Source organism: Megalobrama amblycephala, linkage group LG22 (assembly GCF_018812025.1).
Source record: "Megalobrama amblycephala isolate DHTTF-2021 linkage group LG22, ASM1881202v1, whole genome shotgun sequence".
NCBI classification, from domain to species: Eukaryota; Metazoa; Chordata; class Actinopteri; order Cypriniformes; family Xenocyprididae; genus Megalobrama; species Megalobrama amblycephala.
Window position 1 is genome coordinate 11482170 of NC_063065.1, and position 26553 is coordinate 11508722.

General features: G+C 37.0%; 1 protein-coding gene across 1 annotated transcript in view; it reads right to left on the minus strand.

The window, feature by feature from the left end:
- Positions 1-26553, minus strand: part of ctnnd2a (catenin (cadherin-associated protein), delta 2a) — a 358882-nt gene that overhangs the window by 48167 nt on the left and 284162 nt on the right. The window contains 4 exon segments of the mRNA XM_048175121.1: positions 4119-4269; positions 9735-9908; positions 18545-18730; positions 24812-24929. Coding sequence (XP_048031078.1) covers positions 4119-4269; positions 9735-9908; positions 18545-18730; positions 24812-24929 — 629 coding nt within the window.

Below are 26553 nucleotides of genomic sequence, written 5' to 3' on the forward strand. Positions count from 1 at the left end.
ATTCAAGTCATGTGCCCAATTTTCATCCCGAAGCTAAATGTTTAAATGTTTTGTAAAATAGTTCAAATATAGATTCAGTGATCAAACATGTAAAATTAATCACGGATGAAAGGAAAAGACTGTTAGAGAATATACAAAAAGAGGGACCTTGCTTGATTTCATTGCTCACGGCTCTCAAAAGCTTTTGATGGATGGCCATGTTGAACTGTCTATAAAAAAAAGTGTGAGAACAGCCGCCAGTCACAGACCGTGTTTACATACACACACTTCTGTCAATATGAATCAATTTACAGTCTGAATGTACTATTTATACGGACTCGAAACTCTGCAATCTGATAAAAATAGTCATTTATATGTGCATCACGTGTACTGTATGCAAGTTATTTTTGACGCATCTATACATGCCAAATCTACAAAGACAGAATTCAATGGCGACGTATAATGAAGACAATGCAATCTGCATAATCAGAAATGATTATGGATGATGTGCAAATCTAGGCAGACTCCAGGTGGCAAATGCAAACCAGTTGTTTTGGGAACTGAGAGGGGCAACAGAACGAGACTGGGGAGCCGTTGCCATGGAGACGGCGAGACTCACCAGGGAAACCGCGTTTATTAGCGGGTGAGATCAATAGTCTGCTGGTGATGTCACTGGGAGTATTTGAAATGGTGTGAATCAGTGTGAGATGGGATTAAGGAAGAAGGAATACAAGCTCTAATTAAGCACCTGATGCGGCGGGTCAGCATGTGACAACGGGGACCCGCAGCGGACCACTTTCTGTCATTCACACTGAGCCTGGTGATGCAGTGTCTGATCCTGTCATGTACTTGTTAATATGTTTAATTCTGCTATCCTAAACACCTGCAGCTCTGTATGAAGGGAAGGTCATGTCCCAGTTGCAGGAACCTCAAAACTAATGACACATGATTAGAGGAAATAATATCAATTATGGACAGGTCATTTACAGAACATGTATAAACAATTGATATGGTTATGGAGGAGAGGTACATTTATACTATCCTAAATAGGTACATAGTCATTTTGACCCACTTCACCTCTTCGTTGAGAGTAAACAATGAAAGAACTACCAGCACTTTATTCTTACAGAAAAGGTTCATTCTTAGTCAGCAATGACCATGAAAGTCACAAAGACCGTGAAAACATTGTCCTTCCTATTCAGAGGCATAACCTGAGCTCTCCTAATGTGGCGCAGCGTGCCAAGCAATTAAACACATCTCTTTCATGTTAATGTTGTTCTAAACAGTGGAAACGTGATGAAGTACCACTCAAAAAGATACTGGGCGAATTCCATTGAAAGTGAGCATCACTATGCTCTATTCACTCTGAAGGGCAGTGCACTTGAAGTGAGCACTCTGAAGGGTGCACGGCTTAACTGTCTTGTGCATGTACGTGTTTGGAACACCTCACACTTACATATAGTATCTGATTGCTACTTAAATAGCACAGCAAAATCTATCCAAAAGATTATTGTAGCAAATAAAACATTTGCATCAACTTTAGCCTTGTGTCATTATTTTACATTTATTTCAACTTGTGCAGGGCTGCTTTTTGTGGCACTTGAGGTAAACAAACATGAAAATATGTTAAAGGGTTAGTTCACCCAAAAACGAAAATTCTGTCATTAATTACTCACCCTCATGTCATTCCAAACCCGTAAGACCTTCATTCATCTTCAGAACACAACTTAAGATATTTTTGATAAAATCCGATGGCTCAGTGGGGGCTCCATTGACAGCAAGATTATTAACACTTTCAAATGTCCAGAAAGCTACTAAAGACATTTAAAACAGTTCATGTGACTACAGTGGTTCGACCTTAATATTATGAAGTGACGAGAATACTTTTTTGTGCACCAAAAAAACAAAATAACAAATTTATTCAACAATATCTAGATTTTAAAGGTCCCGTTTTTCGTGTTTTTTTGAAGCTTTGATTGTGTTTATAGTGTGCAACATAACATGTGTTGATGTTTCGCGTGTAAAAAAACACAGTATTTTTCACATAATTTACTTATCTGTATACCGCTGTTTCCACTGTCATAAAAACGGGCTGATGACTTCCTTGTTCTATGAAGTCCCTCCTTCAGAAATACGTAACGAGTTCTGATTGTGCCAGCGGTTCCTGTGTTGTGATTCGACAGCAGCTTAGCGAACCTTGCCCGGAAAGGTCACGCCTCTTACCATAACGTGGAGATGTACGCGCTCAGTGTTATTGTAAACATGTCTTTAATTTTACCCTATCAATTTGAGCCGGAATCAGACCCGGTGATTGGACTGCGGGATGAAAATAACAGCGTTTCGACGACATGGCGACAAACACACTCTACAAACGCAACTCTTGTGTATTCCTGTGGGCGGAGGTTAGTCAAAAAACTGTTTTAGTGACGTCATTAAAGAAGGAAGTAGAGGGATGTAGTCCAAACTGGCCGTTCGATGTAGGCGACTTCTGTTAAATAAAATATCTTGCTTGGCATTGAACTTTGAGCTTTAAAATTTTACAGATTTTATTTATACTCTAACAACAACATTACACACTAACTAAAGTTTGAAACATGGGATCACGAAGAACGGGACCTTTAAAACACTGCTTCATGAAGCTTCAAAGCTTCTTTGGCAGTTTGATACACACTCCGAACTACTGATTCAAAACAAAAGATTGGTAAAGCTTTGAAGCTTCATGAAGCAGTGTTTTGAAATCGCCCATCACTAGATATTGTTGAATAAAGTAGTTTTTTTTTTTTTTTTTGGCGCACAAAAAGTATTCTCGTCGCTTCATAACATTGAGGTTGAACCACTGTAGTCACATGAACTGTTTTAAATGTCTTTAGTACCTTTCTGGACATTTGAAAGTGTTAATTAACTTGCTGTCAATGTAGGCCTCACTGAGCCATCGGATTTGATCAAAAATAGCTTAATTTGTGTTCTGAAGATGAACAAAGGTCTTACGGGTGTGGAATGACATTTTTGGGTGAACTAACCATTTAATTTACAAGACAATTATATTTTCTGTTGGGATTGTGAGTTACAAATAAATTACCTCAGTTTACAAAATTAATTGAGGACGTACCACCCATGATCACATGATCAGGAATGACAAGATTACTTCCTCAAAGTGACAATTATATGTACACTTTGCTAATGATGCTGAGGAAGGGCCCTTTGTGATGAGACAGTTGCTAACTTTCATTTGGAGTGACCCTTTGAATAGCCTTCAACCTTTGAGTTGCATGTCACTTCCAGTAAAGTCAGCTGAACACAAACAAAAAACAAAAAACAAAAACAAAAAGCCAAATCAAAAATCAAAACAGTTCAATTGGAATGATCCTTTGAGTTGTCCCCAATCAAAACTGAAAAACTTGAGTTGCATGTCACTTTCAGTAGTCTGTCAAACAAAACAATAAAAAAGAAACAAAACACCCCAACCAAAACAAACAAAAACCATGCATGTCACTTTCAATAAAGCCAGACAATAAAAAACCAAACAAAACAATTGAAAACCTAACCAAAAGAAAACAAACAATATACAAATCAAAAATCAAAGCAGTTCAAAAGTAACAACTCGAGTAGCCTCCAAGCAAACCTTCAAAACATTTGAGTTGCAGTAAAGTCAGCCGCACAAAAACCCCAAGTAAATATCAGACCAAAACAAAACCTAAAAAAAAGGAAACGAAAATAAAAATCAAACTAGTTACTTCTGAACAAACCCTTGAGTAGCCTCCATGCAAAATCTTTGAGTTGCATACCACATCCAATAAAGTCAAATATATAGTTATTTCCAGTTCCACAAAAGCTGTCCACCAAGCCTAGAATGTGCAGCCTTATGCCTCCGAACCCATTTAAAATGATGAGTGGCCAGGAAATGTGTAATAATAAAATGACAGTTATCTTCCTTTGAGCTAAGAGCTATGAACGGCCCTCTTTACCACACTGGCTAAAACACAAGAGACTGGACTTCATTACAGAGAAGCCAAAGAGACCACAGCTGTTAACCCTGAGCTCTACAAATCCGACAGTTCAGAACCATTTGAAACAAAGTGATTCACAGTGACTGATAAAATATAAGAAGAAAGTAAAGAGAGGGGAAAAAAGGACCGTACCGATCAACTCTTTATTTCTGATGTCCAAGGCCATGTTTCTGAGCGCGGTAGCGACGGCACACACCACACGGTCGTTGTCTATCCTCAGCAGCTCCACAAGGATGGGCAGACCCTTCTCTTTCCTCACCGCCGCACGGATGTACACTGACCACTAAGGGAGACACACACAAATAAACAGGTATAAGTTGCTAAATATGACAATGACACCATAACTGAATATTATTACAGTTTTCTAACAATATACTGTATATATTTTTCATATCAGCAGTTTTTAGCAAACCATGAAGTGCATCTTCAAAGTTGGATATGCCATGTGGGCAAGTGTCTCATTTTGGTTAATCTCCCCGCTGACAGTGTAATCACACTCCCCAGGTTACAGTGAAAGACTAATACTAGCTCAGAGCTTTTGCTCTCTCAGGTTCTCTATGTATGACCCCAGCTGTGGGATCAGTCTTTATCAGTGACGGAGTGTCAGCTCAGATTAAACTCTCCGCTACCCGGCACTTCTGTTGCAACAGGGGAGACCGCAGCATACGGCCCAGAAGGCATCCCCTCACATTCCTCATTTATGATGACCTCTGTATGTATGCATAAGAAAGAGAGTGACAAAAACACAGTAACAGAAAGGCTCTGTCCCAAAGCCTTATAAGCTGCCAACCTAGACAACATTTACACACACAGGAGCACTTCAGACTTGAAAGTTGTTCCAAACACTAGGTTGTCTAATAGGTACCTCATTTTGTACAAATTCAAAAGCATCGCATGTGTCCTTCACAGATGTAAGTCATTCCCAAGTGTATTGAAAAGACTAATCACATATAGCAAAATACTGATCATAAATAAGCTACATAGACTATGGTTCAAAAGTTTGTAGTCTGTAAAATTTAAATGTTTTTAAAAGTCTCTTATTATCACCAAGGCTGCATTTATTTGATCAAAAAATAGCAATATTATTATATATAACACACACACACACACACACACATACATATATACATATATATATATATATATATATACACCCTGATAAAAGCAAATTAGATAAAAACAGCCGATAGTCAGGGCAGATATATCCTGTCAATCAAAAGAGGGCAGGAAAATGCACTGCATTTGGGTGTTGTGTAAAGAAAATGCTAAGAAACCAGTCTGATGTTCAATATTAATAGTAATTATATGAATTAATAACATTCAGAAAGTTAAGAAATATTAATTTAATCTTCAGAATTTAGTTAATGTGTGTTAATATTAACTTGAGTAATGTGGTTTTGTTTATAATTGATACCAGTTACTCTGAAACAAGCTGATGAAATGGAGAGAATAAAGTTTTTATTTGCATTTCTTTCAAAAAATAATAATTAAAAATATAATAATTAATGATTAATTATAATGAAATTATCATTACTTTAAAAGAAGGTAGAAAAGGTAGAACCCCCAAACTATCGTTATCGGTATCGGCAGATATCACTCTGAATAATCGGCTATCGGTGGATAAATTTATCAGTGGAAAATATTTATTTACAATTTAAAGGTGCACTATGTAACTTTTTTGCTTTCAAAATGTATATAATGAGCAAGTACATCATGAATCCATCTTCCAAACAGTGTTTTTGTCTTATGAATCATTATGGTACCCCTATAATAAGTGTTTCTATTCTGAGTATTTTAGACAGAGCAGGACATCAAACGGCTGCAAAGTATCCCAGTACCTGTGTGGCTCATCACAGACATAAACACAGGGAAGTAGTTCCGGCTACAATGTTCTTCCTCAAGACGCATGCAGATCTGTTTATAAACAGCTAGAGAGTCAAAAGTAACACAGTTGACACAGTTAAATATATTTTAAAATGCAATTTATATCTGTGATGGTAAAGCTGAATTTTCAAGGAAATTTCTTATTATTGTTGAAATGTTGAAAATATTATTGTCAATATTGAAAACAGCTGTGCTGCTACCTCCAAAGTGTAGCAACAAGCTAATACAAAACTCTATTAAAATCGACACGTTAGTCGAGCTTCTTGCACGCTTTACTTGAGTTGCTGCACATGTAGAGTGTTTCAAATCAATCACTTGTGAGGTTCCTGTGCAGTTAGGATGCTGCCTAACATGGTATCTAGCAAGCAATCTGTTTCATTTCTGTTCTAACCAGTCGACAAGTGTCTGACACTTAGTTTCTAATTCTGTGGCATTGTGCTGGAAGTCAGATTGGCTGAGATTGTGTTGAAGTATATCACAGAGGCAGCTTACTAGGATCAGAAAAAAAAAATAGAAGAATAGAAGGGTTGTGTGAATATGTAAATCTGTCATTTAGTGAAAATCACAGTTCATTAAAACTTCTATTTGTGCTAAAAGAAGCACAATAAACGAAATATCCTTGAAAATGTAATTGAAAAGGAGTTCTTGATGACAAAGCATTCTTCACGCTTAAGTTTTTTTTTGATCCGTCTTAAGTTAAGGGCTTTGTTTTCATTTCCTAGAACTCACAGCGTGGGATTTGTTAATCCCACTGTCTAAAATGGACTTTGAAAACATAAACAGAGAGCTTAGTTCACACATATTAGACCAGGGCTCAATGTCAGCTCTTCTAGATGAACAAACAGAGCGGCCATTTATGAGAACCAGACATTCTCTTCCTCTCTTTTGCTTTCTCGTTTGTCTCTCCTACAAACTCAACCCAACAACAAACACGTATACAACCTCATGCCCTGTAGGTGTGGAGAGGGGTTGTAGGGACGCCGCTTTCATTTAACTTCTTGAAGGGGGTCTAAACCTGTTATGAGACTTCAAAACGAATCCAATCCAATTGCATCTGTCTCCATCTGAGAGTATTGATCGTGCAGAGAACATCGGGTGGATTAGAGCTCTCGAGCAACAGAGGTAAAACAAGCTTTTGTCACTGAGAGACGGTAAAAAGGATGTGAGAACAAAGAGAGAAGCAGAAGCCAAGAGGGCAACTGGTACTGGTTTAAACATCTGATGAAAGCAACTAGTTTAAGATCAGGAAAAATGCAATATTACACCATTTCTTCTCACACCGTTCAATAAATTTAGATTCTGACAGCAGCGAATATACCAGGCCCCTAATGCTAAGTATATATTGGCTTCCAATAGTTAAAATAAAATTATACAAATGATTAAATAAACAAATTAATAATCATTTCAATATTTTTTTTTAAATTCTTTAAATGTGACCCGCTCTGGCGAAATGAGTCGGAAGTCGCAACGTTCTATTATAAGATATGGGCCGATAATGTGGAAAAACAATGAAATTTTTTTAAAGCTAATTTCAAAGAACAGACTTTCAAAAATAATCTCCCAAAGTTTCGTAGTCCAGATAATTGAATAAAGGTATTTAAATGGCTATTAAATTTGACATGGTTTTACTAAATTAGCTGGAAATGAACTTCTCAACTCCTCTCGTCGGCGCTCCCATTTGCGTGTCTCTCTTTAAAAGCCAATAAAAATTGAATATATATTGTGCTACCTATATTCCATATAGGTAGCACAACAATTATTTTTGCATACAAAACCAGAGAATTTAAACTTTAATATCAAGCCTCCAACATGCTTCTGTTGCGTTGTTTTCACCCTCTAATGAGTCTGAGTAATATGCGTTTACAACAAAAATAGCACAGCCGCTAACTGAATACAAGTATGTATATTTCACGTGCTCATAACTTCATCAAAAATGCACAGATCATAAAAAATGGCACATCAATATTTAAAGCAGATTCCTAAGATTAAAATGAATCCAAAATCAATATAATATATTGCGTTGATCACAAGATATTACTCACGGAATGATTTAACATACTTGGCTAAAAACATGTCTCTCATTTCTCCGGGATGCAGTGTGTATCCAAAGATCCCGGACCCATCCATGTTCGTTTTCCAACGTGGAATAACAAAAAATAGATATCATTTTAAAGCTTAGAATCTCATCTTTTTAATGCATCTAACCATTTTCAAAAACTCCTAACGAGTGCTGAGAAGCACCTCTAAACCGCCACCTGGCTGCGGAAAAAATGAACAACAATTTTTCAAATTATACTTTATGATATCACCACGAAATTTGAAATAGATGCAGCTTACATATAGGAGAGTATCATCAAAAAAGAATTTTTTAGCGATCTTATTGTGTTCCTGAGTTATTCCATGTCAAATAAAAAAAGAAAAGAAAAATTATTTAAAAAAAATATATATTTTTTTTGTATTTATCAGCTGTTTCTCAGCAAGAAAATGTAAAAATGTAATGTAATTTATATTTTCTTAAAATATAAAATGTTTTCTATCAAATGATACCTACCTTTTGACTCTCCTTGCTACAGTTTTGGAGTTATGAGTCTTTACTTTTGTTTGTGTCGCTCAGAAAAAAAAAAACAAAAAAAAAAAAACTCTAAAAAAGCCTTCAGGTCTTAAAGGGTTAATTCAAATACATACTTTAAAATAATTTGAGCTTCAGCCTGATTTAATAGCATTTATATATATGAAAATGTATTTGGTCAAATTAAGCTGTAAAATAAATAGTTTATCCCTTTTAATGCAATGGATTTTGAAAGATATCAACAAAAAAACGGGCAAAAAACTTTAAAAGCGATTTTCTCAGGTTTTCAATTGGAAAAAGAGGGGAGACGACCATAATTCAAATCGGTATATCTTTAAAACCATTCAGGGTATGACTTTGCCTATGATATCATTTTAAAGCGTATTGTCTCATCTTTCCATTGAAACCAAAATCTCAATTTTGAAATTTGGGTCACTGTGACTCATTTTGCTGGATCAGGTGACAAATACTTTTAATGCACTGTAAAACCGAATAGTGAAATTAATTAAATGAAATGAGTTTGTTTCACTCAAATAATAATGAAAGTCCATTGTACTTAATAGAAAAGAGTTGCGTGAACTCAAAATGTAATTGTAATAAGCTGAACTTAATGATTGAGTTGCAGCAGATTTCCAATTCCCAGCATGCTTTGCGTCAGAATGTATAATGAAAATAAATGTTGAAATTAAGTGTTATTTTGTGTTTTTGCACAAGATTAACATAGGGAGACACAAGTTTGTGTGTTATGTTGTATACAGCCTGTAGTTAGGTTGAGGATTGTCACATAAATTTTAAGTTCTCCTAACTTAAATAAATTAGTCAGTTTACTTAAATGTTTTGAGTATTCTGAACTTATTGAGTTTTACAATGTGCTTTTAAAAGCCTCCAACCCTAAATATATTTGCTTGCACTCAGACAGATACCAATAATTAAAAATAAATCAAACAAATAAATAATAAATAAATATTTTAACTTTTTTAAAATTCTTTGAATACTTTAAAAATTTTTTTTAAAGAACCTAACCCTAAGTAAACATTGGCTTCCACTCAGAAAGCTACCAATAATTAAGAATAATAATAATAAAAAAAATAGCCAATGGGGTCATAGACAGATACCAACAAACAAAGAAACAAATAAATACATTGGCAGATACTAAAATGGTCATATATTTAAAAAAGGTCACAAGATTTTAATCCACAAAGCAAAACCAATGATAAATTCTGACTCATAAACATCAGTTAACCTATTTGCATTTTAAACAACAATATGTGTTGCATACCAAGTCAAGGTCTTACCTTCCAACTCCCGGCAGCCAGGTTCTGCAGTGCCCCGGCGGCCCCCTCCAGCGTGTCCGGGTTGGAACACTCAGACAGGAGGGTGAGGTAGGGCTTTACTATCGAAGGATGCCACAGCATCTGAACCCCCTTGGGGGGCTCAGCAGTATCTGGCAGCGGTCCCACACCATCCCACTACAGAAACAAAGAGTGTGACGTGAAAAACAACAAAGTCAGATATGAAAACACAGAAAAAAATTAATCACCATTAACATTTAAATGGGGTGTTCACACTAACATAAATCTGCAGCGAGCAGCTATTTGACTACCAATGAGAAGTCAGAGAAGAACATGTGATCTGACTGAGAAGTTAATGTTACTGTGAGCGATTTTACTGTTCTGTATGAATTATATATACACTAATGTTCAAAAGTTTTTGAAAGAAGTCTTCTAAGCTCACCAAGTGTGCATTTATCAGTATAGTAAAAACAAAACTATTATGAAATATTTTTAGAATTTAATAACTGTTTTCTATTTGAATATATTTTAATTATTAGTGTATTCCTGAGAATTTTCAGCATCATTACTCCAGTCTTCAGTGTCACATGATCCTTTAGAAATCATTCTAATATGGTGATCAAGATACATTTCTTCTTATCATCAATATTTAAACATTTTTTCTACTGAATATTTATGTGGAAACCATTTTTTTCATGATTCTTTGATAAAGTTCAAAACAACAGCATTCAAACAGCATTTGAAATAAAAATCTTTTGCAAGATTATAAATGTTTAGTCATAATTGATTCATTTAATGCCTCTTTTATTCATTTCTTAAACAAATCTTAATTAGCCCAAACTTTTAAACAGTAGTGTATATCTATTTTGCGTTCTGAGTGAGTCTGATTCACAAATTAATAATTGTTTCTCTACCGTTTGTTATCAGATTTTCTACAGCTACGGCCATCAATAACTTTAAGGCATCTGACCAACAGTACAGTGACCTGGCGAACTCCTGAGATAAAATCACTCGTTCCGGTACATCAGGTACAAACAGTCATTCCGTACATCTCTTGACAAATCTAGGCCTGAATATACCCAGAATCAGGCAGGCATGACGAGCTGTAAGCCTGTGTTCGGCTGACTCTGAGGCGTGTGGGTGAGTCAGTTTGAAAAGTGCTGGTCTCACAGGCTGACCTACTTTCAGGCAGAGCAACTTGTGAAATACCTCAGCATCTTAAACTAGCTTTGGCACTCAGCCTCACTCTCCCTTCATTATTAATGAGTCTGTTTTCATCTCCCCTCCGTTCCTGCTCTGAGGAGCAGCTCTGTTGTTCAATCAACTGCTGGAGGGTGGAGAAGCCCCCATGAGATTGCTGCTTTTCCCATACGGTGAACGCAAAAGAATTGTAGAGAGGTTGAGAGGAGACTTGGTTTAATCTGTGGTTTCGCTATATGCAAACAGTGAGTGCAACACTCTCATTTAGCCTTACAATGTGTCTACACTAAAAGTGAGCAGTGCAACACAATGCAGCAAAAGCCAATAGAACTCATTATAATCAGTGTGCGAGGTGTGATGCGTCCCCGAAAGGGAACGAATGCCCTATTTTATTTATGATGTACAGTACTCCACGCACTTGCACTACTTCTGACAACAGGACAAATGGTTTTGTAAAGGTTGCGCCTGGTGTAGACATGGCATTACAAAATTGCTGTCAAAACTATGTTCAGAATTTATTAATAAAAAGGTGCTTGCTAAGGACGGCATCAGGGTCAACGACACACAGCTCATTTTTATCCAAATCTATGAAATAATTCCAAAAATAAGGACACCTCTTTTATGATGAACATTTTTTACATTTCTGAACAAAAATAGGTGTAACCATCCATAGATTGTGAAAAAGAAAAAGGCTGAAATCCTTGGAAGAAAAAAACGTGTATTATTAATTAACTTATTAAATTAGACTCTAAGAAAATGACGATGATTAAAAAATCATGATATTTGTAAAAAAAAATTATATTAAAAATATGTACAAAATGTTTTGGTTATACTTTATTTTAAGATGTTCTTGTTACAGTGTAATTATACATTTAAGCACTGAGTAATATTAATTAACTACATGCATTTACTATAGGGTTAGGGTAGGGCTGGACGCTTAATCGAAAAGTAATCGAAACCGAAATTCAGAACCTCTAACCAATGTAATTTTCGTTTTTTTTAATTTCTGTTAATACTTTCCCCTTAAAAACATACTACGGCCCCGTCCAGTCAGCGGCATGGAAGCAACATGAAGGCGAACTCAAACGCAGAGTCAACACACACAGATGATCCCCGAAGTGAGATCACTTTCGCTTGCGTCCTCACGAATGTTTGTCAACTGTATGTGTTTAAATGCTTGCCCGTTAGAACATTCAAGTGATTTTAGACCATATCATTATATGTGAACTGATCCAGCAAAATGAGTCACAGTGACCCAAATTTCAAAATTGATGGAAAGATGAGTACGCTTTAAAATGATATCCTAGTCAAACCTTGAATGGTTTTAAAGATATACCCATTTGAATTATGGTCGTCTGCCCTCTTTTTCCAATTGAAAACCTGAGAAAATCGCTTTTAAAGTTTTTTGCCTGTTTTTTGTTGATATCTTTCAAAATCCATTGCATTTAAAGAGATAAACTATTTATTTTACAGCTTAATTTGACCAAAGACATTTTTATATATATAAATGCTATTAAACCAGGCTGAAGCTCAAATTATTTTAAAGTATTTTTTTAAGTAAGTAATTCATATTTTATAAGGCACTTTTACAAAGAGTTACTAAAATCAGAAAGATTGAACAGAGGTGCTACATTTTTGCTTGAGAGAGAGGGTGTGTGTGTGTGTGTGTGTGTGTGTGTGAGAGAGAGAGAGAGAGAGAGAGAGACGTATCTCGTAAACGAAATCTTCATCAAATGACAAAAAACACGGCTCTCCATCATTGAGTTTACACCCTTTACAACAAAAGGCACGTATTTTGGCTAACTCGACATCTCGATCACCGCTAACTGATTCACAACTAGACATTGAGGAGATCTGCTAGCTTGTTTACACAGAACGCGCGCTAGTCTGACAGGAGGATGGCTGGACCAATCGCGTGCCTGTCAGTCGAAACGGGGCTTCCCATTGATAAAAATCAGCGTTTATGTCAGTGTGTTTACATTTCTAAGCTGTTTGATTGGTTCTATACAACGTGTAACACCATATTTGAAGAGCAGAGACGTTTCAGGGAATACCGGGAAATGCTCATAAGTGACGAGAGGAGTTCCATGTCAAATTTAATAGCCATTTAAATACCTTTACTCAATTATCTGGACTACGCAACTTTGGGAGATTATTTTTGAAAGTCTGTTCTTTGAAATTAGCTTTAAAAAAATCGTTTTTTTTTCATTGTTTTTCCACATTATCGGCCCATATCTTAAAATAGAACGTTGCGATTTCCGACTCCTTTCGCCAGAGCGGGTCACATATCGAGGTACTACGCTGATGCATTGTGGCGCACGGACACTCATTCAGACAGCCTCGCGCATCACGTGAAGAGAGAAGAGCAGAACTCGTTGTCAACACTGTCCTGTGATTTATCACTAAAGCAGCTTTGAAACTCAAGTTATAGCATATGTTTTTCTACTTTTGAAGTAAGTACTTATAACCCACAGCTTCACAATTAATGGAGAGACGGTATGACTACTTCACACATGCAATCGCTCTCTCATTAATGCATTCAAATAAATGTACTGGTACTGTGCTAATTTATCTGTATCTGATTTACAATGAGCAGAAATCTGTAAGTAATGTTACAAACCATAGATAAAATAACTGCTAAAAGTGAGCTGTTATGTCAGAGCACTATTTCATTAGGAAAAAATATTCCACCTTCAATAATCAAGCATATTTGCAGTACAAACCTTGTCAGTAAGCTATGAAGGCAAAAAAAATAAAAATATATATATATTTTTTTTAAAAATAGTTCATTAATTGTAATCGAGGTAAGACCTTGACATTACTATTACAGAGGATCTATGGCATAACATCTTGAACCAGGTACACTCTTCTTCTTTATGTGCCAGGCATGGCTTAATGCAATGTAAAATACTATTCAGAGCTCACTTAACCAATGCCAAACTGGCAAAAATCTTCCCAGACAAGAGTGCTGCCTGCAACCGTTGCAAGCAGTCACCTGCCAACCATCTGCATATGTTTTGGATGTGTCCACAGACACTTGAGACACTTAAAAAAGCTCTCAACACTAGTATTAACCCTGACCCATTCATAGCCCTTTTTGGGGTCTCCCCTAGGCCTGTTTGGTGGCCCGAGATCGTAAAGTTATTGCTTTTACTACAATCTTGGCCAGATGGGTTATCCTTCTTAAGTGGAAGCATGTTTCCCCTCCAACATATGACCGGTGGATACAGGAAATTTTCTACTGCATTGGGCTTGAAAAGTTAAGATGCTCACTCTCTGGTTCACTTAAAACTTTTCACAAGACCTGGGATCCCTTCTGAAATTTACCTTGCACACCTGTACATATATATATATATATATATACAGTCCAAAAGTTTGGAACCACTAAGATTTTTAATGTTTTTAAAAGAAGTTTCGTCTGCTCACCAAGGCTACATTTATTTAATTAAAAATACAGTAAAAAACAGTAATATTGTGAAATATTATTACAGTTTAAAATAACTGTGTACTATTTAAATATATTTGACAAAGTAATTTATTCTTGTGATTCAAAGCTGAATTTTCAGCATCGTTACTCCAGTCTTCAGTGTCACATGATCCTTCAGAAATCATTCTAATATGCTGATTTGCTGCTCAGTAAACATTTATGATTATTTTCAATGTTGAAAACAGTTGTGTACTTTTTTTTTCAGGATTCCTTGATGAATAGAAAGTTCAAAAGAACAGCATTTATCTGAAATACAAAGCTTCTGTAGCATTATACACTACCGTTCAAAAGTTTGTTTGAACTTTCTATTCATCAAATAATCCTGAAAAAAAATATTGTACACAAATATTTTGTACAATTGTACACATTAAATGTTTCTTGAGCAGCAGATCAGCATATTAGAATGATTTCTGAAGGATCATGTGACACTGAAGACTGGAGTAATGATGCTGAAAATTCAGCTTTGCCATCACAGGAATAAATTACTTTGTGAAATATATTCAAATATATATATATATATATATATATATATATATATATATATATTTTTTTTTTTTATATATATATTTTTTTGACATTGATTTTGGGGAGAAGGATCATGTAAGGGGTTAATAATGGACAACATTTTATTGTTTACTGTTTTTATGATGTCCTATTTTGTACTGTCCCTAAAAACTAATAAAAAAGATTGGGTATAATCGCAATTGAGGTAAAATGTTCAATTAATCAAGATTATGATTTTAGGTCATATTGTCCAGCCCTATAGGGTTAGGATTAGGGTTTGGTTTAGGGTTAGTTGCATGTAATTATGGATAATTTGTAGATATTATTATAGTAACTACATGAACCATGTGTAACAAGAACACTGAAACAAAGTGTTACCAATATTTTATTACTTGAAGGCCACACATTTGACCACTTTTCAATGTAAATATTTATGAAAATACAAAAGTGTATGAAACCAACAAAGATTACATTTCTAAGAACTTTGTGTAAACTAGATCTCTGTTAGATCATCTCGTACATCTGTATTTGTCACTGACCCATTACTATTGCACATTTTAAGCTTCTAAACTGGTGTGCACCACTAATATTTTCTTCAGGAAATGTATCTTTTTGGGCATCTAAAATGAGTAAAATCTGTCTTTCAGCACAAAATGAGAGTGAAGATAAATCTAAAAATGACAATGTGATCCTAATGCTTCTTCTGAACTATCAGAGCGTAAAACAGCATATCAAATAGTCACAAACTTTCTCTTGCCCTTTCCTTGTCGGCAAGCTTTGAGAGTAATGAGCACGCCATGCCCCATTTCTCAGAGTAAACTCAAAGAAGGGTATCAGTGCTCAGTGGGTTGAAATTGCTCTGGTTTACATACTCTCTCCTCTCAGTCAATTAGCTACGCTAAACGCCACTGCCCTGCCCCGACAGAGCCGCGGCGGCATGCTCTGGTTTCCTGGGCTACCTCACTGCCATTTAGTGATAAATGATTTAACAGAGTACATTAGCCTTCTGTTGCCCGGAGGCCCAGGTGTCCTCTTTCAAAATGTCTCGGCTGAGGAGAAGGTCCGGCACATGATACGAGAGGGCACCTTAGGTAATGGGGAGAAATGGCCCTCTTTGCCGGCCAACAGGCAGAGACAGGCAACTGTCCTTGCATCTCCTTCCTTTCTATAATCTGATTGGAGTAGGCACATCTGACCGAATCCTAAAACAGTTCTGCAATCTTATGTACGGGTTTTGAGGTAATGAATGAGAAAAAAATATTTTAGAATGTTCAACTGCAAAAGAAAATGCAAAATATCCCCAAACTATGTTTAATACAACAGCCTATGCTTTCGTAATCTCAACAGAGCAATAGCTTTGATGTTTTATTCGAATCTGACTGCTTTCAAATTTTTACTGCTCCTTGTTAGGGACATAGCGACTGGAGCGTGTTGTGATGGACATCTCTTTCTTGCAGTAAACGCAGGTCTTGTTTTAGCTAGTATCAAAGTTAAAGAGGATTATATTTGGCTCCAGTATATCACCGGCTATTAGCTTTATGGCTCCTCTGGATCGGGACATCTCCAGAGGGAGTTGTGTTACACAACTGCTCTCCCACCTCCACGCTCCCCCTCCGCGTCTGCACGGAGGATCCTGGCTGACTTTTCCTGCGTGAGATTAATGAAGAGTTTCTTCTGCTACGGAGGAGCTGCCTGTAAAAAGGTTGGGTTTTTTTCCCCCTCCCTTTAGTCTGACGCCCACAAACACCGTGATTTATCAGCCGTTGAGCGTGTCACTGGGGAAACTCACTGTCTGACGGTGCTTTTCTGTGTAGGTGGTGAGCGTTACGTTTGCAGAGGAAGTAATTGATAAAAGGATGATGTGAAAATCTGTTATTTGGGGAACTCATTGAAACATAAATTGGGATTATTCTGAGGCGACGAGGGGTGTGTGTCGAAAATGCTAATTGCGTTATTCATATTTTGATATGAATCGTCTAATTTATGCTCAGTTCACTTTCAAAAGCCGAAAAGCATTTTACTGTGAAATAAAGCTCCTATCTCTCTGTTATATGTTCCCCAAGTCTTGTTAGGACTTTTGTTGTTTTTCGTGTTTCTAGTGCCACGTTTGTAGTTCATTGTTTTTTTCCCTGTTGATTAGTCTGATTGTTCCCAGATTAGTCTTGTTAGCTTGTTACTGGTTTCCGGTTCTTGTGTTTATTGTTTTGTTGTACTTTTTCCCTGCACTTAGATGTGCGTCTCCGCCTGCCATTTATTCAGCTCCCATGTGTCAGAGTCAACTTAAAAAAATGTTAAAAACCTATTTTGCTTCCATAATGTTACAATTGTGGCAGGACTTGCCTTTTTTCATGTTATCAACATTTCAAGAAGACTGTTTTCAGCACTGTGAACGCATATTAGGGTTGGGCGATGTCCCCTAAATTGGCAGTTGACGATGTTTACAGTAAAACATCGTGATGGACGATGATATCGTCGGGGGTGGGGGGTGTATTTTAATTTTTCGTTATTATATAATTATTATTCATTATTTTACTTTATTTATACGATCACACCGGTGTGATTAGAACATTCAGTGCAGTGCATCACGTGATCAATTGCTAAATTCAAATGTGCGTGTGCGCTTTGGCTGGCGCTAAAACCAGAGATGGACGCGCGCAGCACTTTTCATATATCACAAATATGCAGTGTTTTCAACCACATAATGTTTATTTTAGGTTTCGGATGTTTACATAAATATAAGATGTTGTGAATCCAACAGAACCTGCGGCCCAAACTAACATGGCGACGCCCATAACGTGTATAGCTCAACTAACGCAATCATTATAAACAGCAAAACACATCCACTTTCACATATTTGACAATCGGAATATCAGATATTTCATGTTATAGTTAACAAATTAGTGAATATTTTGAATAAAAAAGGAAAACTGAAATAAAAGCAGATCATCAGTCATACAGCGCTGCGGTGTGTGACATGACAAACAATGACGCGTCACCATGGAAACAGTAAAGTGATACGTTCTAAATAACGGTCGCCTTGAAAAACTCACGCTGGGGGGGTCAGCCAGAATATTTTAAACTTACGTGCGAAAGGGTTATTTTATTTCCCAACTAATGACTCATCTGGGCTTTCCAATAGGTTGCACGTGAGGGGAATAAAAGGGGCGGAGCGGGGCGGGGGTGTGGCATCACGATGGTGTCTCTCCATCGTGATGTCGGTCAGCCATCATGATGGTCGATGATATCGTCCATCGGCACAACCCTAACAAATATCCACTTAGCATGCACTTCCAAAGGATGAGGACTCAGGCTCGAATTGATTAGGTAAAACCGATGCCATCGCCATCACGAATGCTGAGGAAGCCTCCAGATATGGTAATGGGCGTTTCTTTTCCGACACGAGCTTTAAGAAGTAGACCAATCACAACAGACTTGGCCATCTGACTAATCAGAGCAAATGAGGCTCTCGGAAAGGAAGGGTTTTGAGAGACCGAATCCTTTATCAAACATTTTGAGACACTGTGAGAAATGAGAAAAATTTTTGACCTCTGATGCATGTAAACCTATTGTAGGAAACCATCAAAACAAAATTAGGAACTAAAAATAGCACTTAATGGCCCACCTGGTCCTGAGACTTCTTCTTCTTTTTCTTCTTTCCCCAGCAGCCCGAGGTCTCTCCGTCCTTCCCGCTGGCATCGCTACACAGGAGGCCGTCCAGCTCGTCCGTCCCCATCTGCTGTCCCTGAGACGTTTCAGCTGCAAGCCGATACGAGAGGTTCCTCAAAATGCATACACAGTTTTCTATGGTCTGACGGAGAAAGAGAGAGACAGATATTGGGCAGGTATTAGTCTAGCACCACTGAGCTCTTGATAGAGCCCATCTGGCCAGAGGGGCCAAACTTCATCTATTCAACTCATGCTGGACAGAAGACAGGAGAGCACACACATTTGTTCGCTCTCACACACAGCACTCTGCATGCACTCCATGTTCCGCTGTTCAGTTGAATAACAATTAACAAGAGTTCAGAAACAAATGCAGCCATTGGAGGAGGTGTCTCAAACCACCGGCATGCAATAGAGTTTCATACGGACCCTTAAGCGTTAGTAGTTTATCCTGAAATTGGGCCTGCAAATCAGTTTTTTACTTTCTGCATTTTGTTTAGACCAGTTCTTTAAACTTTGCTTCAAACTATTAAGTGGCTTGACTTTTGAGAAAAAACGGACATTTCTAGAACCGTCAAAGACAACAAGGCTATGTCCTAGTGTGTTTAAAGCCTAGCTTCTATTTCAAGAACTTCTTCTATTTCACCCTTCTATTTTCCTCTGTCCATGTCTCTCTTTCACTTCGTCTTATTTCCTCTGTCTCATCTTTTCTTAGAGTGTTGGCTGGGAGTGTAGGCCGCATTGGCACTAAGTATATGAAAGTACTTAATTATATGTCTGACATGGTCTCCCATTTAAATGTGATTAAAGGATATACCCGCAGATGGGGAAAAATGACCAGCCAAATCCATCGGCTCACACTCCATTTAACAGGGTATTACAAGGAGACACAGCAGAGCAGGCACAATGCTTGACAGCAGAAAATAGAAAATAAATGCTTTCAAAATGATGATGAAAAACGAGTGTTTTTCTCAATCTCCATGTTTTTCTTTTTCCCCATTATGGAACGAGAAGGACCATGCCCTGCACAAACAAAAATAATGACTGTAATCAGAGAAATGTTCTGAGAATTATGCACTGGCATTTCAGACGTACAGAAACATATTGACTTACAACAGCCCTTCTCTGTGCCAGACACAACCGACTTTGCTTTCTCCACGTGTTTGAGGAAAACGAAAGCAAAGTTCTGCTGAAATGTCCCTGGAAATATTGCACCTGGTGACATTTGGGGCAACACTATCTCTCTTACTGGCAGCAATTTAGAAGGCCCTCATTTTAAATGCAAAAGTCAACAGGAGAGAGCTTGACCAACCACAGGTTAACAGCACATTAAGACCACGGGCGGCATGCTTTCAGCAATTATAGCTCTGCTGGGCCAACACCTGCAAAACAGCTCATGGCAAATCACCACACATAAAGAAATTGGAGTGATTAAGGTGATTGGCCTTTTTCAAAGCCAACGTGTTGAATGAAATGGTTGATGTTGCTGTGAAAAGCACAATGATGGATGAAAAAGAGTACTTAGTGCTCTAAAATGAGCTAAATGGGCATAAGGAAGAAGAAAAGTAGTAACCATAGGCTGGAGGTGCATTTACAGGAAGTGTTACTGGATTAGTATTTTTATCTTTAGACAAATGGGGACAATTGGCACAGTGGTGAAGCCCACATGCTTTCCATGCTTATCTGTGTGCTTTTAACTCTCAAGTGCTTCAGTGTGCCTGATGGATGCCCTTTTGGTCTGATCTGTGTTTTTAGAGCAGTGGTATACAAAAAGAAGAGTTGTCTGGAGTTTGACTTGTTTAGGTTCACAAAACGGATCAGATTTTTAGCGACACATGAAGATTGTGGGGATACATAAAACTGTGTACTTTGGTTTTTACTAGGGCTGTGAAACGATTAAAAATTGTAATCTAATTAATTACATGATGTGGCGATTAATTAATCTAGTTAATCACAAAATTATCCCCAAAAGATAATTTGAAGTCCTTATTATGTAAAGCATCAAATAGACATTACAAAAAGTAGATTCAGAAAGAAATATTTTATTTGATTCAACATAGAATTTATTACACAAACTTTTGGACCATGAGGTTGAGTAAATGATGACTCAATTTAAATTTTGAGTGAATTATATCTTGATTATTTTAAAATTTATGTTTTTTATATATATATCAATATGGAAATGTGAAATTGAAAGTAAACATGTGGTCAACTGATTAGGGCTGGGCGATATATCGCATGCAATTGTCACGCGCATTTCGTCAGTAAAGCCGGTTCCCTGATTACCGCTAAATCGCCATCACCTGTTTTTAAATGGAGCGGCATTTAATAGACAGAGCCGTAGTTCACTGACAAGCTACGCAATATCGAGTTCATTATCGAAGACGATTCATCTGCGATATGAACGCGATATTGCGTGGCTTGTCAGTGATCTACGGCTCTGTCTATTAAATGCCGCTCCATTTAAAAACAGGTGATGGCGATTTAGCGGTAATCAGGGAACCGACTTTATTGACGAAATGCGCCTGACAATCACATGCGATATATCGCCCAGCCCTACAACTGATGTTTTATGAATCATTTTCTTAGAGAAGGTAATTTACTGAAGCTACCAATGAAGCTAGATTACTAAGTTTGTTAAATTAATTCACAATATGTGCACATTTATTATTAATGTGGGGGGTGATGCGTCACGCAGGCACAATAGCGCTATATGACAGATCAGATGTATCACTTTTATCACGTTTTTCCATTTTTATTCAAAATATTCACAAACAAGCCTATCATGAACTATATGCTATATAGACGCTGAGCACCCACAGAAAAACAAGAGATATTCTTCATTCATTTTAACCAATAACAAACAACAGCAGCTTTCAGACGCGATGCTCTTTTCATTTTTATAGTTCACTTGAGGCATTTTTTAATGATGCATGTCAAGTGCGCATCAATGTAATGTGCAGCACGAATCTCTCCACAAATCTTGCGCGCTCTCAAATATAGTGTCCTCATGGCTCTACTCTGGCTCAGATATTACGTATAACTTAAAATAAACTTTATGTGGTTAAAAACACTGAATAGTTGTGATATGAAAAGCACTGAGCGCGTCCATCTCTGGCTCAGCGCCAGCCAAAGCGCGAATGCATGTCTGAATTTAGCAGTGAAAGTTCTGATTTTATCGGTGTTATGCTTCAAAGGGTTCAAATCGATTGCCTTTCACACTCAAAAAAATTAATTGTTGGATTTACTTAAAAAATAAGTGTCAAGTAGTTCCACGCAACAATATTGAGTAATTTGTACAAAAAACTATTTAGTTGAATGAACAAAAGAAATTCAAGTAAAGCTGACAAAATTTCTTTGAGTAAATACAAATCATTTGAATGTCACTGTTACATAATATTTATATGTGCAGTTTACTTAAAGGTGCCCTCGAATGAAAAATTGAATTTATCTTGGCATAGTTAAATAACAAGAGTTCAGTACATGGAAATGACATACAGTGAGTCTCAAACTCCATTGTTTCCTCCTTCTTATATAAATCTCATTTGTTTAAAAGACCTCCGAAGAACAGGCGAATCTCAACATAACACCGACTGTTACGTAACAGTCGGGGTGTACGCCCCCAATATTTGCATATGCCAGCCCACGTTTCCAACATTATAAAAGGCATTAGACAAGGGCAGCCAGTATTAACGTCTGGATGTGCACAACCAAATCATCAGACTAGGTAAGCAAGCAAGAACAATAGCGAAAAATGGCAGATGGAGCAATAATAACTGACATGATCCATGATAACATTATATTTTTAGTGATATTTGTAAATTGTTTTTCTAAATGTTTCATTAGCATGTTGCTAATGTACTGTTAAATGTGGTTAAAGTTACCATCGGTTATTACTATATTCACGGAGACAAGAGAGCCGTCGCTATTTTCATTTTTAAACACTTGCAGTCTGTATAATGCATAAACACAACTTCATTCTTTATAAATCTCTCCAACAGTGTAGCATTAGCCGTTAGCCACGGAGCACTATCAAACTCATTCAAAATCAGAAGTAAACAATATAACAGTATACAATACTCACATAATCCGACGCATGCATGACGAACACTTTGTAAAGATCCATTTTGAGGGTTATATTAGCTGTGTAAACTTTGTTTAGGCACTGTTCAAGGCAAGCGGGTGGGCGGATAGCACGGGATTTAAAGGGGCCACAGCATAAAATCGGCGCGTTTATAATGATGCCCCAAAATAGGCAGTTAAAAAAATTAATAAAAAAAAAAATCTATGGGGTATTTTGAGCTGAAACTTCACAGACACATTCAGGGGACACCTTAGACTTATATTACATCTTTTAAAAACATAATCTAGGGCACCTTTAATGTTATGTTGATTACGTAAGGTGAACACATTTTTTTTTGAATAATCATTTAAATAAAAAGGATACAACATATCAGAATGCAGCCCCTCACCCCAAAATGCACTCAAAAATAACTAATTGAACAAACTCAATTGAATTGAGAACAGGAATTTCATCCTATAAACATGCGTATATGAGGCTCACAGCCTAAACACATCTTCGACACTCTTCTGCATGATGGTAACCACAAAATTCAAAAACATTACAGAAACTACTCTAAATGTCCAACATAACTGAACATTAAACACTAACATAGACTAACAACATCTTTCCCTTTACTGAAAAACACATAAAATAACACTTTAATCCCTAAATTTACTCTCCTAATGCAGTTCCTTGCAAAGCATGCTGGGAACTACGGATCCACTGCACAGTTAGTTATGTCAATAATAATGTGTGCGTTTCACACAGCAATGTTAAGTTGACTGAACAAACACTTACCAAGTAAAGCTGACAATACTAAATTACGTTCATGTAGTTACATGAGTTTTTTAAGTAATGTGAACAAGGGTGGTTTGAGTGAAACTAACAACAGTGAAAGTTCATTTTTTTGAGTGCACCTTTTGCCTATCTTGAATTTTATGGACATTCAAACTGCATTCTATAGGCTATATCATGCAGTGAGTTGTTGCCCTGCATCATATTCATCATCAGTCAACTGTATTAACTGTCAGATGACCTATTTAGGTCTGGGGGCGGGGCAAGTGCGTTAAATGCGTCAATTTTTAACGCATTATTTTTTTCCCCGTAATTAATCGAATTAACGCGTTAAATTCACAGCCCTAGTTTTTACACATACTCAAGGGTGATGTAAATTTCATCATCAGCATAGTAAGTGAGCAAACAGATTATTATAATCGAGCATACGCTCAACTCGCACATGCCTCCTAAATTTTTTTAACACTAAGGTGGCAACACTGACCCAGCGTGTTGTTTCACAGTCAAAAAAGAAATTGATGAGATTGAACAACAAACTATTGGAGGTGGCGACATCAACAGTTATCTGCATTGATGAGCACTTGTGTGAGGGGGATAAGAGATACCGCAACTCCAATAGTAGAGTACAAAGACATTTTTAACACTCATAACTTCTGGAGAGAAAAAGCGCAGACACAGAACCAATTGGAGTATACTTTGAAAGGCTATGCATTTTTTTATAGTGCAAAACTGTCAGAGTATGCAAAAAAAGAATAATAATGCAATGTCCGATTTCAAACGGTTTTCACAGGATGAATTTTGAGTGTTTAAGCCTATGAATGATACCTAATTTAATGATTACTAAAAACTTTTTGGCTGAACTCTCTCTTTAACCCTTTGAGCAAGTTCAATATCCTCCATACACAGGCTATAAAAGCTAAAGAGTTATCACAATAAATCCAAGTACAGTTTTTCTATTAGACATACTGTGCATTTGGAAACCGTGAAGAACGGCGGTTGAGAGTGCGCCACGGGGGGATTCAGACAGCGAGATATGTGGGAAAGTCTGAAAATGACCAGAGGGAAAGAACTGTGCCATGCTCCAACATCCACACCCTCTGCTCTTCAATTCTCATTAGGACGGATGCATCCCCCCGCTCTGCTATTAGCACGGTGGGCCTGAAGAAGGGCTGCCAGTTAAATCATGATTAAAGAACGCCATTAAGAAGAGCGAGCCTTCGCAACCTTCAGAGAGCAGCCAACCACAGAGCTGTTTATTTGTTACGGAGCATACACACACACACACATTCACACAGACATAAAAACTTTTACAACAGGTTGCCTTTATAGCGCTGGGAGAGATGGACAGATCCCGAGAGGAAAGCGTACCTTGCTATCAATCTCACTGCTTCCGAGGGAAGTCTGGATGACGAAAAGCAGCGTGTCAGTCAGACCCTCGCACTCTCTCATCCGCCGCCGAGCCTCCTCTCCTGCTGAACTCACATTCCTGGGAGAAAGAGAGAGAGAGAGAAGGAAGCACGGGTCAGTGATGAGTGCATTAAATCAGGGAGATTCAATCACACGGGTGCAGATTCCCTCCGGGGATAGAACCCACTTTATATCCTACCACTGTGACAAACAAAATGCAAATGTCTCACATTTCACAAGTCATTCAAACAAATCGCTCCAAACCTCCCACCTCTGACATGTATTAATATATGAATCTATTAGTCTTCAGGGGGAGAAACATTGACACTGCTAGATATTTGACTTTTTATGTTAGACATATAACAGTGGGAGAGAAAGAAATGGATATTGGATTTCAATTGGATAATCCAATAAGGATTCTGATTATTTTGTTTATTAAAAAAATCAATCAGGTATACACTGATGAATATGGACGAATGTAATAGGCTTATTGTACAAAAACAAACACAGTGTCCTAACCAGATACAACAGCTACAAACTTTTGGCAATTTTTCTATACACACTGAAAGTGAAAATGCTGTGCGATTTAAGCAGTGATGGGAATAACGGCGTTATAAATAAACGGCGTTACTTTTTTCAGTAACAAGTAATCAAACTAATTACTTTTTCTCCCGTTACAACGCCGTTACAGTTACTGACAAAAAAATAGCCTATGTGAAATAAGTTTTTTTCTAGTCAACTAGTAGTTTTTCCATTTAAGCCATTATTTGACTAATCACATTTATATTAATTTAATTTCTTAAATACTGAAGAGAATAAACCATAATAATGAACATTTAATATAGGCTATAGAGCACTCAAGCGAACGCATAAAGCTTGCCATAAAGAACCGCCAAAAGTAATGATTATGAATGTGACAAAAACAGCAAGGAGACATTTTAATTGTTTATTAATAAACGTTTTCCGAATCAGTGTCGGCTGCAGAGATGAAGTTGACATTGCTGACTCTCACCAGCCTACTGGACACGCCTAGAGAGAGAATGTATTTCATTCGGATTACATAATCAGAGTAGCCTATTTCTTTTCATTTTTAATTATTTCATTTTCATTAAAGTTGATATTTCAAGCTTTCTATAGATATTTTTGCTCATGTTTGTGAGGCAAGCAGCCTATACACTGAGTTTCGGTTCATTTAGCCTGTAAGACGAGCTCCGGTTCACGCGCAAGTGATCGCGCCGGTGCCTCTGTCATGATTATATTTTCTGCTATATTTGCTTCTTATTTATTAAATCCAGGCAATTGGTTGAAGAAACATTGATTAAAATTAAGATACAATTTTTACCAAACGAAATTCACTTTAAAGAAAGGCTTTCTACAAAACAAAACTTAATGAAGTGGTCAAAATCATGTCTGACCCACTCCATGTCTCCCCATATATTGCGCATCTTATGATGCATCTTACTCATGCTGTTCACTTTTCATAATCAAATAAATGAATTTAAAACATAACACAGGACTATTTAAACATAAATATGAAACTATGTTTTCTTTAATGGCTACCAACACGTAGAGACATTTCATGTCGTGAGCAAGAGCGGATCATGAGTCGGATCAAGAATAATTTATTTTTAGACATATATTTAATATTAGGGGATTCCAAATTATTTGACATATTTTATATTTTTTTTAAAAGTAACGCAATA